This window comes from Rhodamnia argentea, chromosome 6 (genome assembly GCF_020921035.1).
Source record: "Rhodamnia argentea isolate NSW1041297 chromosome 6, ASM2092103v1, whole genome shotgun sequence".
Lineage (NCBI taxonomy): Eukaryota > Viridiplantae > Streptophyta > Magnoliopsida > Myrtales > Myrtaceae > Rhodamnia > Rhodamnia argentea.
This window is the reverse complement of record NC_063155.1, coordinates 29,895,987-29,913,178: the sequence shown is the minus strand read 5'-3', so window position 1 is coordinate 29,913,178 and position 17,192 is coordinate 29,895,987. Positions and strand designations below refer to the sequence as shown.

The 17,192-nt window shown below is 41.7% G+C and overlaps 2 protein-coding genes across 3 annotated transcripts; both read right to left on the bottom strand.

Moving 5' to 3' along the window:
* Positions 1-2,875: 2,875 nt before the first annotated feature.
* LOC115752264 (cytokinin riboside 5'-monophosphate phosphoribohydrolase LOG1) lies at positions 2,876-6,753 on the bottom strand. Of its 2 annotated transcripts, none has more exons than XM_048281463.1 (7): positions 6,332-6,753; positions 6,056-6,153; positions 5,915-5,945; positions 5,216-5,315; positions 3,976-4,046; positions 3,710-3,856; positions 2,876-3,272 (listed from the first exon to the last, which is right to left on the bottom strand). In XM_048281463.1, the coding sequence occupies exons 1-7, from the start codon at positions 6,440-6,442 to the stop codon at positions 3,180-3,182; spliced, it is 651 nt and encodes a 216-aa protein (XP_048137420.1). In that variant the 5' UTR covers positions 6,443-6,753; the 3' UTR covers positions 2,876-3,179. The 2 variants fall into 2 exon arrangements, with proteins under 2 accessions (XP_048137420.1, XP_030546233.2); XM_030690373.2 differs by having other exon boundaries at positions 3,710-3,853; positions 6,332-6,750.
* Positions 6,754-10,228: 3,475 nt separating this feature from the next.
* Positions 10,229-14,570, bottom strand: LOC115752252 (protein CNGC15b). The gene is made up of 8 exons (XM_030690352.2): positions 14,116-14,570; positions 13,596-14,031; positions 12,907-13,444; positions 12,588-12,800; positions 12,094-12,386; positions 11,668-11,779; positions 11,282-11,518; positions 10,229-11,127 (listed from the first exon to the last, which is right to left on the bottom strand). Exons 2-8 carry the CDS (start codon positions 13,622-13,624, stop codon positions 10,444-10,446), a joined length of 2,106 nt encoding a protein of 701 aa, XP_030546212.2. The 5' UTR covers positions 13,625-14,031; positions 14,116-14,570; the 3' UTR covers positions 10,229-10,443.
* Between the last annotated feature and the right edge of the window lie 2,622 nt (positions 14,571-17,192).

Genomic DNA, 17,192 nt, shown 5'->3' with positions numbered 1-17,192 from the left:
AATGGTGGTCATTAAAGGTGATGTTAATTGTAATTCCTAAATTAAAAATATAGGTGAAACCCGAGAAGACCCTAAAATCGTCACGTGATAAGTTTCGGGTTCTAAGGTATGCAGAGTAGGTTACAAGTTCCAAAAAATGAAGAACCTGTTTTGAAGGGTATGCTCCAGATTATAAATAGAACTTGTACGAAACCCGAACCTAGTACCGTTCACCCATACTCTTTAACGAGCGGCCACACGCTCGATTTCAGCTTCATTTATCGATCTATATTCATGTTCAAAACAAGTTTCGGGTTCTAAGGTATGCAGAGTAAGTTACAAGTTCCAAAAAATGAAGAACCTGTTTTGAAGGGTATGCTCCAGATTATAAATAGAACTTGTACGAAACCCGAACCTAGTACCGTTCACCCATACTCTTTAACGAGCGGCCACACGCTCGATTTCAGCTTCATTTATCGATCTATATTCATGTTCAAAACTAACAATTAATTGCAAAAAGACTCGATATCGATGGTCTTAGATTGTTCGACCGGTAGTTTAAGTAGAAAAAGCAGGTCCGATTTAGTAGGCGCTAGCCATCATAGAATGAAGCAGTCAGTCTCTCTTTTGGGAAAATGACCAAAAAAGACCTAAACTTATTGCAATTATGCCAATTCAGTCTTAAACTTTTTTTTTGCAAATTCAGTCCTAAACCTTTTGCAATTGTGTCAATTCAGTCCATCCGGCCAATTTTGGCCTCATGGCAACGACGTAGACGCCGACCGGCGGCGGCCATCCGACGACATAATATTTTAATATTTTTTAACTTTTAATTTTCTTTTTCAATTTTTTTCAATTTTTCCAAAAAAAAATTTCTTCCCTCTTCATCTTCTTCCCCTATAGCAAGTGACTTTGGCACTCTATAACTTAATCTTGTCCTATGATGTCCATCACGAGCGGTTTGGAAAAATACCAATGTCCCAATAGTGAATGCGCAATCCACCTCGCCGTGGGCCGGGTAAGACTCGACCTTGCCGTGGCCGGGTGAGGCTCACCCCGCTAGCCTAGATCTAGCGAGGTCTCGGCCTATCTAGCCCAGCCATCGCTAGATGAGGCAGGCTCATGCCTCGTTCGGCGATGGCGAAGTCGAGCCGGCGAGGCTCGATCTCGCCATATCCGAGCCGGCGAGGCCCCGGCAACGGTGAGGCTTCTTGCTAGTGGTCGGCGGGGCAAGCATCACCCGAGGCGGGTCGCTGGCCAAAGGAAGAAGACGAAGGGCCGAGGCGAGGAGACGAAGAGCCGGAGGAAGAAGATGAAGAGGGAAAGGAAAAAAAAGGAAAGAGAAATAAAATATTAAAATAATGTGTCACCCGACGGTCGGCGTTGGCCGACGTCCACGTCGGCGCCGGCTGGTCAAATTTGGTCGGATGGACTGAATTGGTACAATTGCAAAATGTTTAGGACTGAATCGGCAAAAAAAAATTATGACTTAATTGACACAATTGCAATAAGTTTAAGATTTTTTTGGTAATTTTCCCTCTCTCTTTTACCCATGCACCAATAAAGCATCTTCCGGGAGCGCATTTCACGTAATACTATTGATGAAAATGTATTTCATGAAAATCATTTTTCAAATAAAATATTTATTTTTTATTTGTTCAGTAATTTAGAGAAAATAATTTCGTTCTTGCTAGAAAGGAAAGTCGGTTTCCTCCGATTTAAGGTTGTTAGTTTTCAGTTCATTTTTCCGTGAATCGATGAATCTTTTGTTATCTAAACACCGTAAAGTGGGATAACAATTTCCCCCGAAATAATTTTCCTTCAAACAAATGGATCCTAAGATTAGAGTCCAAGATTAAGGAGAAAGTTATCAAAAAGAGTCATAAATATATTGCACTTTTGTTAATTCACTCTTAAATATTTTTATTAAATATTTTTATATTTTATTAATTAAGTCCATTCACCCAATTTTGTCTTGCGATCTCAAGTCTATGAAATCGGGTTGGATCTTGAATCTAGAAAACCTACAAGTGGAGCGATGCCAACCCTGTTTTGTCGCGGCATTTTCACATGGTTTTTTTCTACGACTATAATTCTCATGTGAGTCCCGAGTCTCTCGAGGGAAGTCTCGAGCTGATCACCAAGGATGTGCCGTACGGTGCACCACTTGTTCCTTGATTTCATATATATAAAGCCTATGAAATTAATGGATCTGTCTTTGATTAAAAATACTATACACAGTACATAATTATAAATGTATTTTTTACGGAATAAGGCGGTGCATTTAAAGTTCGGACAAACCCTTCAATTTCCGGGTCAACCCGTTCTATGATAACATGACTATTTTGAGATGATATTATTATTGGAGATGTGCGATGCCAGTTGGTAACAAGTAATTCTCTAAAGTGGGCACATGATTGTCTTTTCTTGTTCCGCTTTATATTTGGGGTGACAGCTTTTTTACAGCAACTGTTAAAACGTCCATCTTGTTCTTCGAGGGAATAGTACAAAAAAGTCCTAAACTTATTACTTTCGTACCAATTCAGTATTCAACATTTTGTATTTGTGCCAATTTAGTTTATCCGGTCTATTTTGGCAGGAAATCGCTGATATAGACAGCGATTGTCCTATATGGCATGGCAGACTACATGCTCAATTTCGGTGCTGGTCGTGTCACGTAGAACAATTTGCGTCCATATCGGCGATTTCTAGTCAAAATTGATCGGCTGGAGTGAACTGGCAAAAATACGAAAGGTTTAAATGATAAGTAAATATGACACTTACTGGGGAGGTGCCAAGCCTATGAAAATATGTGAATGATTTTGCTATAAGCATCGGCATAGACATCGTACTTTTCTTACTATTTCCTAACACAAAATGTCTAGAGAAAACCCAATGAACAAAGGATCAAATGATAATCATTTAAACATTTGACACAGTCAATAGTGATCCTACAAAGTTTTTACATTATTCCACTATATCAAGTTCACAGTGAATCAGAAAAATTTACTGCTAAATAAATGCGTGTCCTAGATCATAGCCCATTCTTTTGAGGCCAACTTTTAACTTACAAGAGAAAAAAAAAATTAGGGTAAAAATTCCACAATGAATTGTAGAGTCATCCTTTTTAATTTCCTTAGTTTTTCACAAGGATTATTTTTCTCCTAATTTCTTCTTCTTCTTCTTTTTCTCTTTCTCAATCATCTGGAGATGTCATAATTTGTAGAGGAGGCCAGTTGCTCCATCTCCCAACTTAGCTTCGAAGCCACCCTTTCATGGCGAGGACAATACTCCTGAAAAATTCATATCGCAATTTTGAAGGATTAGCATCCATCTTCTCACTTATAAATTCTTCTTCTTCTTCTTTTTCCTTTTCTTTTGCCGAATTAATACAAATCAACCAAGATTTATTGGAAGCAAAACCAAACATAATAATGGCAAACATTACCAAAACCGAAGTGTTAATGAACAAGGGCTTCGTTTATTTCGCGAAAAATGAACGATCTGAAAAATATTTTCCTAAAAATGATCGCTTATAACGCTTACCAAAATGAACATCAAAAAATATTTTCCCCGTTCACGAAATAGTTTAGACATATATTTTTATCGATGATGAAAATGTTTTCGATTGACTTATTGTGTCAAGCGATACAAGAGATTATTTTCAATGAAATGTTCTTCAAATCATTTATTTATTGTGAAACAAACAGAGGAGAAACGTTTTAATTACCTCCATCCTCTTGATCAAGTCCCGGGCACAAGGTGCAGATACAATGATGTGGCGTGCATTGGGCCGGATGAAACCTTCCTCCACTGCTTTGTCGATGAATTCCAACAAGGGGTTGTAGTACCCATCTACGTTCAGCATCCCCACCTGCAAAATTTATCTTTTTTCACCTTAAGGAATGCGAGAAGAAGAATTTTCAAATAAAGATCGACTTTAACAAAAAAACTAAATGGAGAATAAGATTTACTACGGTAAAAAAGATGAATTACCGGCTTGTCGTGGATGCCCAGTTGGGCCCAGGCAATCACTTCCAGAAGTTCTTCGAGCGTTCCATAACCCCCTTGTGAAAAAATCATACACAGATTTACCGCCTTTGCGAAAAATTTAGCTCCTTGCTAGGTTATTAATTGATGGAGACTAGTTTGCCATAAATAAACCTCGACAATACTAACTTTTTTTTCGGTTCTTTGGTCAGGTGAGTCGAGTGAGTTACTATTGTTTCACTCCTATTTTTCAAAAATAGGATAAATGTACTGAAAGTCTTAAAACTTATCATGAAAGTATGATTGAGCCATAAAATTAACTAAAAGTGCAATCAAGTCCTAAAGCTCGTTAATTTGATGCGATCCATGAAAAATGCGGACGTTGTTCTTTTTCATAATTTCTCTTTCTAAGTGGCGTTCACATGACTAAAACATGAAACATAATATTAAAATAACATTGTTTTGGTTCGCATAAGTACAAATGTTATTTAAAATTGCAAAACAAGCTACATTAAGAGAAAAGAGGTGCAGCCCTTGCGGCCACTGCTTCACCATCGTCAGGAAGGACCGATGAGGGTGGGTGATGGCCGACGAGGATTGTTGGGCCTTGGCTAGCGGCTGGCAACCCTCCTCGGCCGCAAGCAAGGGCTTGCAGGCCCTTGCCTAGATCTGGGTGAGGGTCGTCGACCACTTGTCGCTACCCATTCCCCACCCTTGCTGATCTTTTTTGGCAATGGTGGGGCGGCAGCCCTCGCTGCCTAGTTTCTCATCGTTTTTTCTTTCTCTTTGTTTTTTTAGCTTATTTTTAATGTAGCTTAGATATAATATATATTAAAAGTCATATTTGGATCAAAGCAACGTCGTTTCTATTATATAGTTGCCGCATAGGATAAAGAAAATAAAATAAAAAATCGTGGTAGTATTTTTTGTCAGTCAAGTTGGATAGAGTTAAGGGAAAGACTCGATTACATTAATTTAATAATTTTGAGGATTTGATTATATATTTTGTAAGTTTTAGGGCTGCGTATGCACTTTTATGAAATATTTTAAGATTTTCGGTGCACTTGGAGGCTCAAAATTGAAGTCATGGACTGCGGGTCAGATTCGAACCAGACCACTTGGGTTCAACATGGGCCGAGTGACGAAACTAAGCCCGAAGTGGTCAAGTGATTGGACCTGATCTTGGTTGAAAATGGAATGTATTCATTGCTGAACATGTTTCGAGGGGATTTACGTGTGCACTAACCAGGTAAGGCGATGAATGCGTCCGAACGTCGAGCCATCTCCGCCTTCCTCTCATGCATGTCGGCAACCGCCTTCACTTCTCCCACTGTTTCTCCAGTTATCTGCCACACCACAAACAACTTTTGCATTGCTCGAATCCAATATTCAAAACATGCAGATCAAAAACCCCCCTCGGATGTGTCATGCGGAGCGAGTTAGCATTTGCCCGATCGTGTGAGCCGAGATGGAATAGGCTTGCATTCGCCGGGTAATGCCGGAATTTCAAGCCTCGAACTGAGATACTGAACTCATATGGGTGGATGAAGGCCAGGCGGGGGAGACTGACAAAAGTGAAGAGGGGGACACGCTCACACTTAGTAAAGAGCAGGTGCAGAAAGGTACAAGGGTGAAAGTATACTCGGCACAGAATCTAACCAAGGCATGTGAAAACAAGCAGAGACAGACAAATGCCGTGAACTAGGACAAGGGTACAAATGGAGAGATGAGTTTCCTGCGATTCAGACGAGCCTAGTGTACTCTAGGCTCCGGCACCGGCAAGAAGAGAGAGGCTCTTTGCTTCTCCCACACCCCGTTCTGCCCACAAACTCGATTGGACACAGCTTCCAATCACCGGTTACGAGTTTGTCGGGATTCATGTCACGCGAGTACCGTGCCGATGCGTAAGATACTTTCTCAAGGGTAGCATACTAGGAATACAAACCTCTCGAGGCATGAGACTTTTGGGAATGACCCTGCAAAACAAGCACGTCCTCAATTACTGCTAAACTTTAACCTCTTGTCTTCGTGATTTTGCTTTCGCTTTAGCACTGTCTCATCTCATTACGATGACAATATCACTCACCCGAGGACATGGCGGCCCCCGCTGTAGACGGCTTGCGAGACAAGACCCATCAGCCCGATGCTCCCTCCTCCATACACCAGATCGATATTCCTCGACACCTTCAACAGGGAAAAGCAACTAGGCATTACTGGTGATTTTGACGGACCGAACTGCAATATCAATTTACTTTCTTATGTAAAGAGCTTGCCACACACCAAAACGAACGAAGAGAATTACAGGGACATCACTAAAGCGAGAAGAAGAAGAAGAAGAAGAAGAAGAAGGAACAAAGCAAACCAGCTCTTTGCCGAGCTCAATAGCAGCATCTTTATAGCTGCTCTTCTTCCCTTGGCTGCTCCCACAGAACACACATACCCTCTTGAACTTTGATGATTGCTTCATCTCCATCTCTCTCTCTCTCTATATGAGAAGATGCAAAGCCTTTCCTATTCCTGGGCTGAGACTGATATGAGAGGAGCTGAGTTTGTCCATAAATCCATAGACGAAGAATTCTTCTATGGCTCTTCTCGTTTTATGGCCATGTAAATCGACACAACCCTAGCGGTAGCAGCTTCAATCATAGTCACAAAGCCATGCATGTGGGGTCCACCTTTGCTTTTTTCTCTTGCGGGCTCGAGTACTTCAGTACCTTCGACACAGATTCTAGGATTGTCCTCCGATCCTACTTTTGCTAGCCATGTCCGGTCGTTTGAAGCAATGAAAACATGGACTCTATATTGGATTTGAAGTTAGGAGGAACAAACATCCGTGCGGTGGAAAGCGTATGTCTTGCATACCTATCAGAAATATTCTCAGTATATACGTTCTGTGCCACATCAATTATGAGACTAACTCAATCGAGAGCAAAGTCCTTGCACTTCATCGTCACGCAAACCCAAAGTAGGCTCGAGCGAGCCTGTCCTCGACGGGACATTCGAGTCTTAAATGATTCGACCACGAAACCTCCAATCAAGAGCTTGAAACCACTTTGGAAAGAGCTCTAAAGTCACTTTCGACAAAGAAAAAATTTCCAATACCTTTTCCAATCTAAAGGTGATTGCTTTTCTTCGGATAAGGAGGAGGCAGGCACTACGGACTTATTATTAGGATGCACGTGAGTTGTGTTAGAAAAATCCATCATCATAAAATTGGTGCGGTGCCGAGCATCTAATATATACTAATTGGCTCATAACTCATCGTCTTAAGTTTTTGAGTGAAAGTGAGTTCAACTATATATGTTAATAGGCTCGGACTTGGTTCCCTCTTGACGATATCCCGGATGATTATTTTGGACTTCTGCTGTGCGCCCTCAACATTTATTATGTGGTCAGCATCTTACTTATCTCTTTGGAAATCCACACTTGCCACGGAGGTGAGTTGGCGTAGAAAGAATGAGACTTATATTCCGCAAACGTGGGCGCAGCATCTCTATCCACACAAAGTTCTGCAGTGACCACCCAGGATTTTTCATTCTTTCTCCGACTTTGATGCTGAGAGCACACACGACTGAAAGTTTGGCTTTTATGGGGATGTTCTCAGTGGGACAACAAGAACAGCTCGCACTGCATTTGCTGCTTTCTCGACGTCAGTCGAAAGCGATTTGTCGAAGGTAGTCAAGTCGAATTTCCCCACAAGAATTCAGCTCTTTGTTGCTTTATTTGATCCTGAATGAATCTATTCCAATCATGTTCCCACTTGCATCCCTTTGCAACATGTTTCCCATTCCAATTCCCAGGAAAAGTATCAAAAAAACCCTAGACCTATTGAATTAGTACCAATTCAATTCTAAACAATTCAATTGAACTAATTTAATTATAAACATTTTGCATTTGTATTAATTGAGTCCATTCAACTAATTTTAGTCTGCATTCAGCTCTTTGTTGCTTATGTGGACATTTACGAATTGTTTTAAAAAAATTAAAATTATTGAATATTTTTCTTCTATTTCTTTTTTTTCCCCCTTTCATGCTAGTTGGCGAGGGCCAACTCGCCCGTGGCCAACAAGCGAGGTTACGAAGGCTCTTGCCTAGGGCCTTTGTGGCCCCGCCAACTCTGGGCGAGGGTCACCAACAAGGATTGCGGCCAAAATAAAAAGGGCAAAAAAAAATATATATTAAAAAATTCGTTTAAATAAAAATAATTAAAATATCCGTATCAGCACTGGCCGCACCACGTAAGATGGCCAAATTTCGACAAATTGGCCGAGTGGACTCAATTTGCATAAACACAAAATTTTTTAGGACTAAATTGACCAAATCAAAAGTTTTAAGACCGAATTGTCACCAACGAAATAAATTTATGATTTTTTTGGTACTTCTCCATCGATTCCCTCACGATGGATATCAATCAAGAAGATAAAACATAGCCAAGAAAGCAATTCAATTCCAATCATGAGAAAGCAATATTCAAAAATGCAATTAAAAGGAAAGGAAAGGCCAAAAAGTAACCACCGACTTTTTTTTTTTTTTATAATCTCCCCATCTTGAATGCATGCCGCTCTCGCGCGGCAATGAACCTCAATCATCGGAGCAGAAGAGTGCTTTAATTTCAGGGGAAGCAAACGTGAACACGCAAATCGATATGTTTTAGCTCGGCATCATGCATGTGAACCCGTGTCCTTATCGGTCTTGGAATTGATGGTTGGAATCGAATTTTAGCCAGAAAAAAATGCACGTCATCGAGACGTTGCTCGGACCCTTGGGGACCACTTCTTCACCTTAACCTTAAGAGTCACTATCTTTGGGAATTAATAGGCCAAGCTATAGACAGATCGATCGTATCAAGGTGTTAATGGAGCAATCGAACGGTCGGTCGACATAACCAACAAAATGCCAAAAAAAAAAAAAACCCTTGGCGAAGGCTGTCGATTCAAAATAGCAGCGCGTGACGCTTAGTGTAATTGAATATATTAACAGTACACAGGAGAGGAATTACAAACTGCAACGACCCTGTTCCGTTCAACAAAGTAGAGCGAGCTTTACTTTTGATGCGAGAAGATGATTAAACTACATGCTTTTTTTTTTTTCTCAATAATCACTTGAGGAACTTAGGAAAACATGCCATTAGTAAAAAAAAACACAAAAAGGGACCGCCCTATCTTCAATAACTAACCCAAGTTACATCCCCCACTTCAACAATGAAGGGCCTACTTCTAAATTGTTGATGCCTTGCTTGTGTCCCATGTGGTAATATAGAATATACTTTTCTTTCAAAGCAATTCTACTCATTTTTTTTTTATTGGAAAAGAGCCACCAGAACCTCTAAACTACTCTCACGCCTATAAGTTTGGGGTTTTTGATGTAACAAAAGAATAATTTGGGGTAAATGTATCGCACGGATATAAGTCTAGAATTTTTGGTGTCACAAGAAAAAGTTTGGGGTAAATATGTCAAATCGGTACAAGTTTAGAATAAATGTGTCACGTGGGTACAAGTTTGAGATTTTTTATGTAAAAAAAAAGTTTAAAGTAAATTTATCGGGCATAGTTTGGAGTTTTTGGTAGCTTTTTTCATTTTTAATGTTTCATTTTTTGAGGTTCTCTCCCACGAAGCACAAAGTCATGGGCTACTTGCAAGTTTGTTATGGTTCAGCTCAACTGCTAATTGAGTCATGGGCTACTCGTAAGCTTTTATTACGTTTTAGTTCATTTGGGCTCGAACTCTAGATCAAGGGATTGATCATGAACTCACGAGGAACGAAAAGCTTTATCATGGTTGCACAGCTCATTCCAGTTTCTAGTGGCTTTGAATTTGTCTTGATATGTGATTGCTTTGATATAATAAATCACTCTACGCGATACCATTTTTCTGCGCGTGTTTGTGATTTTCCTGCACCCCTTAGATCTAAAAAGGACAATGTACCTAGCTACCACCGCAAGCCGTTGCAAATGGAACGGGAGATTTCGGCACGTGTTTATCACTGAATCTGGTGATCGGCCGCTGATCTTTTACGAAGACAGATCTATTCTTGAGGATGAGAGTGTGGTTCAAACTGCAGACAATGCATTGTTAATTGCTTTCCGGCGTTTGCTTTGTTTTGCAGTTATGTGAGCTTTGCTAGGCTTGAAAGCGTTCTATATATCTCTCTGAGTATTATTCTAATTAATGAATTGAATCTTTTCTTATGTGACAGCTTTGATCTTCCGAGAATTAGCATTTGCATTTCCTAACGTTGTCAACATGAATGATTGATGCTGCAAATTTTGACTCTGAAGCTTCTACTTGTACTTTTAAAAGGAAGGACAAGCTGTCTTCAATGTCTTAGCTACAATATGCATCAGCTACAACATGTCTCTCTCAACATGCAATTATCTCTTCTTCTATATCTTCCTCCCAACCAATGAAAGAATCACCATGTCTTAACTTCTTATAAGGCAATCAATGTACATGCATCATCGGTTGGTTCTCCGCTCAATCATCGTCGACGGAGAAGTCCGGCTCTGCCGGTTTCTGTAGCGATGCAATGGGACTTGAGTCTGAGCCAGAATGACTATGCCCACCGCCTTTCCTAGTGCTTGCGGCCGGCCTAGTCGAGTATGAAGCCAGTCCTGAGCCGGCCAGGACCTTTTTGGCAGCCTTAACACACTGTGCGAGGCTCTCTTGAGCCTTAAGCTCAGCGACTTCCTTCTGCTTCTTGAACCGGCGCCACGCAGCTTGTGCGAAGCAAGCGGCCCATGTCCGCCAGTGATGCGAGTAGAACCTGAACTTGTGCCGCAGCTGCTTGCTGTGCAGCCTCCGGAACTGCGATGCCACGAACTTCAAGTCTTCCGCGCTGAGGGCAAATGCCTCAACTTCCGAAATGGACTTGACTGTCCGGGTTGATGACGGGAGGATCACACTCGGTCGCGGGTCCAGGGCCCACGTGAGCAGCTCCTCTCCGCAGAAGTCGCCAGGTCCAATGCAGCACGAGTTGAAGAAACCGGTGCGTCCGCCGTTGGTGGTGTAAGAGTCGAGATGGCCCCGGATGATGAAGAGCATCTCGTTGACGGGGTCGCCTTCGCGCACCAGGAACGTGCCTTCGGTGCACAAGGTGGGCTTCAGCCTCTCGCAGATCGCATCCAGCATTCTCTCGTCCATTTGATCAAATAACGGGACCTGTTTGTTCATCAAGAAACAATTCAAATCATCAATTCAAACATTAGGATCAGCATCTCGAAGCTCGACCGTCATGTCAACTTCATCAAGAACCATAGTACGACACATAGGGATGACTAATGAAGTTGCCTAGTGGCGATAGTTTCGGACTTACGCGTCGAACTAGATCGAGGCAGAGATGACGCTTGATGTCCCTCCTGAGATCCACGGGAAGGCCTTTCAGAACAGTTTCCTCATCGACACCTCTAGTGGCAATCCACCTGAACTGGTCATGTTTCCGAATGGATTGCTTCAGCTCCTGAGGTAGTTGCCTGTGATGCATCCACTGTTCTATATCTGTTCGCTTGATCCTCCACTCTTCCAGTCGGACCGTCGTAGATTGCAGGTATGTCTGTTAGATGAGCACATTAGCATCTAACATTACCTGACCGAAGCATCGCGCATTGTTTTCGATTCTTGTCTAGTTACATAATTTCTTTTCAAACTGAAAAACACGTATGGGAAATGAAAGAAGAAAGACAGCGAGTCATTCATACTTACTTGCATATTTCCAATCAGCAATGCAAAGAGAACCAGCCCTAGAGTCGCAATGGTTATCGCAAAAATGATTTCTCCGACATATGTGCTCGTCGAGAGATTTTGTCCCAAAGAACTGCAAGTGCAATCGAAAGATCATCACCTGAACTCGAAGTGGTTGAACAAAAATGATTTTCGACTCAATAATTGTAAAAATAGAAAAAGAAAGAGATGCATCTTGGCAAATCTATCTGTGGCTTCCAACCATGGTGCTTAAATTTCAGACATAATCAAGCATCTAGAGAAAAGTTTCAGATGTATCTGGTAAAGCGAGAATGTCAGAGCACGTTCATCGATCATAGTCAAACACGAAATGTTGTACCTATACGAAGAAGAAAGTTCGGTACGAACTGGTAATTCCAGAAACAGAGTAATCTCCTGTTATCTTACCTCAGATTCCTCAACCCCCACCAAAGGCAATAAAAGTACTTGTTGAAGAACAGAGACACGGTCACTTCAGATGTCACCGCATCGCCATATATGCCGAAATCATAAAAACCACTCGAGGGATTGCATAAGCGGGAGAGATTGCTTGATTGGAACCAGGCGGTCCTGTCGACATTATTTGCCCTGTAGCAATCGAAGAAACCGGGCTCACAAGACAGCTTCTGATCGTCACATACACTTCTCCAGCATGCCTCCTGTCGTTCTATTGATAACAGATACCAACAAGCTCCTAAAACCTGTTTAAAAAGAAGAAGAAGAGCATTAACAGAGGTGAAAATTAGTCTTGATTGAAATGGGATACGTAAAAAATAGATGGCAGCGAGAGATCATGAATGTCCGGAAGATCTACTACTAAACCTTCCATTTAGAAAATCAATGGAATAACCTCTAGTTTTATGGAAACATTGCTTTGAGGTTCTCTGTTTTTCTGTACTTACATGGCTTGCCAACATGTAAAGCATGAGATTATAAGCTGCTCCGGCCCATGCTGTCTCCGTGACGACGCCAGCGGCCTTGACGATTTGCGATGATAGTGGGAATATAAGAAAGAGTCTCGGGATATATTGAAAGATTATGATAAAACGGAGGACGTTTTTGGTATTGGTCATTGTCGAACCCTCGAGATTGGGGATAACAAGCCATATCAGCACCTGAAGCATTGATAAAAAATGAAGAAAACAACCACAAGCCATTGTGCGCGAGCAAGTTTTCAGCATGCCAGAGAATGACTTGTACTAGAAATTCTGGATTTTTCACCTGAGGAAGTGGTAAGGCAGCAACAAGATCGATCCAGAAGTCCTTGCGAAAGTACCTCGAGGCGATCTTCGACGAGTCAATAACAAGTTCACCTCTCCCGAAGACTCGGGAAGATGGCGCGACATAAGCTGTATGAAACCGAACGAACATCTGAATCATGTAAAACACATCAGCCACCGACCTTACTATAGTAAGGGCAACTTCTAGTGGTATCCCTATTTCTATGCATTGTTCCTTCCAAACTACAGGCAAATAAAAGAAGAGGGGGTCCACAAACAGAGAAATCAAAGATGCCACCAAGAAAATCTTGTTCCAACGGTGAATGATTCGTCCCCGAGGATCCAATATTTTTCGCTTCACTCTCTCGTAATCCTCGGAGAACACTCTTAGCAGCACTTTAGCTTTCAAGGACTTCCCTGCTTTCTCAGGCGTGGCTTTTGGTTCGTACAGCTCATTCCCATTACTCTTGTAGTTCAGTTGACCAATTCCATTGCCTTTCGCCATAGGGAGCTTTGCTGGATGATGATCCTCTTGAAATCTGGTCGGTTTAGAGCGAATGTCAGGCATTGAAGATTGAATCTACTTAAGAAATGGTCATGTACTAGATTGGCAATTCAATTGATTATGGCATTCAGAATCCAGAAAAAGCAAGAGTTTGGCAGAGACTCAGGAACTAGGAAGAGACAAACCTGACAGATCTTGAATTGTCATATCCCATAGTGCTCGAGTACACGTTCGGTCCCTTGGCGAAAGCCGCAATTGATCGCGGAAATCTCTCATACAAGAAGACTTGATTTATGCACTGATCAATGAACCATCCCTTTCTTTTTTTCACAAGTATCTATCTACTATCAACTTGTGAAATCAGAAGAAAGTGACTGGGGATGCCCTTGAAGCCACAAGAGTCAAAAGCCCTTGTATGGCCTTCTTTGGCCATGAATCATGTGAAGAAAATAAATTCAAGATGCAGCAACTTGAAGGCTGAACCTTTTGTGACTTAAAACGCCTTTCTGTGACACAAAGTAAGTCAAAACATGTGACCTGTATACTCTTTAGAGTGTGAACTCCAGCAAGTTGGAAACTTTCGGTCTTTCTTGAACTTCGGAATGAGCAGAAACTTTAAGCCTGAAATTAATCACACATTACCATGACTCTAAACATCTCCAACAAAGGGAAAAAGAGCAAATTGCACATAGACTGAAAACTAACCCCAGATGCTTGGACAGCAAACAACATGAATAAGAAACCTCAGAAAAAGTTCGACAAGAAACACACTTGGGCTGTAAAAGAAGACAAGGCCAATCAATTCAAGACTCAGATTGACATCAGAATTCAAAATCCTCAGTCTGTTAATCAAGCATGAACTGGAGAGAGGGAGAGAGACAGAGAGCTCACAAGGGTATTGCTTTTCTCAGTAGCTGACACCATGAAAGTCACAAACTTGCGGAATCGAATTTCACTAAGAATGCATAGAGATCAGCTCAGAAAGGAATCTGGAATGGCATTTTTCATTTTCCACTCCGAGATTGGAGCAGCGAAGGAAGATGCCAAAAGTGGAAACTTTGGCAAAATGGGGAAGCGAGGATCCACTTTCGATGTTCGGGAACAGTACAAAGCCGACCCTCCTCGTGATCGTCGCTTGTTTCAAACACTTACGACCCTTGAGTTGGGCAACCCCCTTAATTAGACATTTCAGAATTTCAAGAAAATGACAAGGTACCTGATCCCATCAGCATTTAAAAGCTGGCCTTTGTCTCTATTTTTTTTATATTACATGATCATTAGACAAATGCGAAAAAGGACAAAAGAAACAGTGATAAAAAGAAGAAGAAATCGTTGGGTCGTGGCTTTCTTTCTTCTTTTGAAAAAAGATCAAGCGTTGACAAAGTTTGATGCGCATATCCATGCCACATGGAACCTTGATGCTGCACCCGACCTTCATGAGCGACAGAGCTTGCTGCTTGCTCCTCTGGGTTACATCTCTCCTCTGTTGATTGCGGCACGTTTAGGCATTTAATTCGTAATTAAGACGGGATAATAGGTACGAGGTTACAAAAGAGACAGGCCGTTAAAACCGATTCTCAATTTTTAGGATCGATAGCATTAGACTTATCTTTTACTGATACGATAAGTTGGCCGCGAAATAGTTTCCGCAACATATAAGATTTTGTTTTTACCATCTAGATATGACGCGAGAGAGGAACGCGCCGTAATATCTTCTTCTGAACAAACAAGCTGGAAAATATGCACAAGAACTCAAAGTCCAAACCGCTTGACATACAAAAAGACCAAATCTTGCTGTTTCCACAAGTTGAATCCGCTCTAAGAAGAAGCAAGCAACCCCTTTGGTCGTCGATGTCCATTGTTACTCTTATGATCCGCCCATTAACGTTCTGGATTTGTAATTCGTTGTTGGTAAGATGTCCTTAACTTCCGTCCGGACCAATCTCGTCCTCTGGAGCTAACTCAAAACCCATTTCGTACTGCAGTCGGCGAATAACGGAGCGATTAAGACAAGACCCCAGATGTGAATGGGAATGGGATCCGGGCATGGTCTGAAACTCTCGAAAAGCAAGAAATTCTCCCATGAATTGAATGAAGTGGATGACAGATGCGACACTGATTGGTGGGGACTGGTTATCCAACCAGGCCGGAAGTGGGCCCCCCCACCCCCTCCAATTCAATGTTCCTCGTCCTCGTCCGATTGGCGGTCGGACGTTTTTTTGGCAGACGCCAGCGAAGCTCTTCCTGGCCGAAGACACGACCCTCCATTAGTCCCTCGATTTATGGATTATTGAAATAGTTGCCCCATTTGCAATCACAAGCCACTGAATTATGCAATTTTTTTAACCAAAAAAAAATTATGCAATTTTAGGGGGACCAGAATGTTATTTTCGTATATTTATTTTTTTGGGAACGATGGGAAAATTAAAGATAATAATAAAAAAAAAGCGGACAAGCCAACAAGATCTCGGCCCGAACCAGCTCTTCTGTTTGTACAATGGAAGGCATCGAACCCACGACATCCGGATGACACCAAACCCCCCCATTTCAATGATCTCCTCACTCACCTCTTCAATAATGCTTTGCTTTCATTTATAGTCTCCCAATTTTCCTTATTTTCTTTTGGAAAAATTTCAAAAAAGGGCTCGAAATGAACTTTGTTTTAAATAAGGGCCCGAAGTGCTCAACTTATTTCAAAGATGGGCTTGATCAAAAGGTATTTTAGTCCTTTATTTATTTATTTTTTCTATCATTTTTTTATCTTTTTATTTTTATTTTTGCCCTTTCTTTTCTTTTTTCTCCCCTCCCCTCCCTTGGCCATCGCCACCTCGAGGCCATCCTCACTTGGGCGGCGTCAAACGAGGACCCCCTCGCCTAGGTTGGCGAGGCTAGGCGTCGGGCTACCCTCGCTCGGGCCGACATTAGCGAGGGCCCTTGCCCACCTAGGTGACACGAGGGCTACGCTCGCCGGATCTAGCGAGGGGCGCCTTCGTCCGCCCGAGTGAGGGTTGCTCTCGCTTGATGCCGGCTCAGGCGAGACCGACGATGGCCTGGGGAGGGGAGGGGGAAGGGAGGGAGGGAAGAAAAAAGAAAAGAAAAAGAAAAGAAAAGAAAAGGTCAAACAAAAAAAAAGCAAAGGATAAAAATTCTTTTCGGTTTGGCCCTTTTTTTAAATAATTTAAATACTTTAGGACCTTATTTGAAACGACGTCCACTTCATATCTTTATTTGAGAAAATAATGACACTTCGGACCTTCTTTGAAATTTTTTCTTTTCTTCTATTTGGTAGTATTTAAAACAAAAGGAAATGTAGTAATGGAGGAAGAAAACTATGGGAAAGTGAGAATTTGGTCCGTGACGTTTCCGAAGATCGAATTAATTGCATAATCAAAGAAAGAGATGTGAATGACATTGTGGATGTGCCCGATTATATGTTAGGTTGACGCGATAAAAGAGAATATCACGAAATATTGAGTCAAATTTTAAGGCACGCGTTCCACGCATGTCAAAGAAGTGATTTAGGACGAAGGGGACTTAAATGCGGAACCGCAATGCGATAGGCTTATGATTTTATGCTTCGCCATCGGATTGCAATTTAGTCCATTTTATCGCAACATACTGAGTATGGTCTTATTTTGAATTGAATTGTAGCCACAGACTCTCGTGGATGTAGGAGTCAAATTGTGAAGGAGGCCAAGCATTTCGTGTATTTGCGCTAAGGAAGGGCCTACACTTTCATTAAGCGGGCAAAAGTTGTACTTTGAGACGCCAGTAATATCAAA

Excerpts from the sequence above, each read along its gene's own strand:
- LOC115752264 (XM_048281463.1), bottom strand. The coding sequence starts at position 6,442 with ATGGAGATGAAGCAATCATCAAAGTTCAAGAGGGTATGTGTGTTCTGT. Across the intron at positions 5,316-5,914 it reads AAAGTCTCATGCCTCGAGAG|ATAACTGGAGAAACAGTGGG; the intron begins GTTTGTATTCCT and ends GTGGTGTGGCAG. Across the intron at positions 3,273-3,709 it reads ACTTGATCAAGAGGATGGAG|GAGTATTGTCCTCGCCATGA; the intron begins GTAATTAAAACG and ends TGAATTTTTCAG.
- LOC115752252 (XM_030690352.2), bottom strand. The coding sequence starts at position 13,624 with ATGGGATATGACAATTCAAGATCTGTCAG. Across the intron at positions 12,387-12,587 it reads TTTACATGTTGGCAAGCCAT|GTTTTAGGAGCTTGTTGGTA; the intron begins GTAAGTACAGAA and ends CTTTTTAAACAG. Across the intron at positions 11,780-12,093 it reads TGGGGGTTGAGGAATCTGAG|TTCTTTGGGACAAAATCTCT; the intron begins GTAAGATAACAG and ends TTGCACTTGCAG.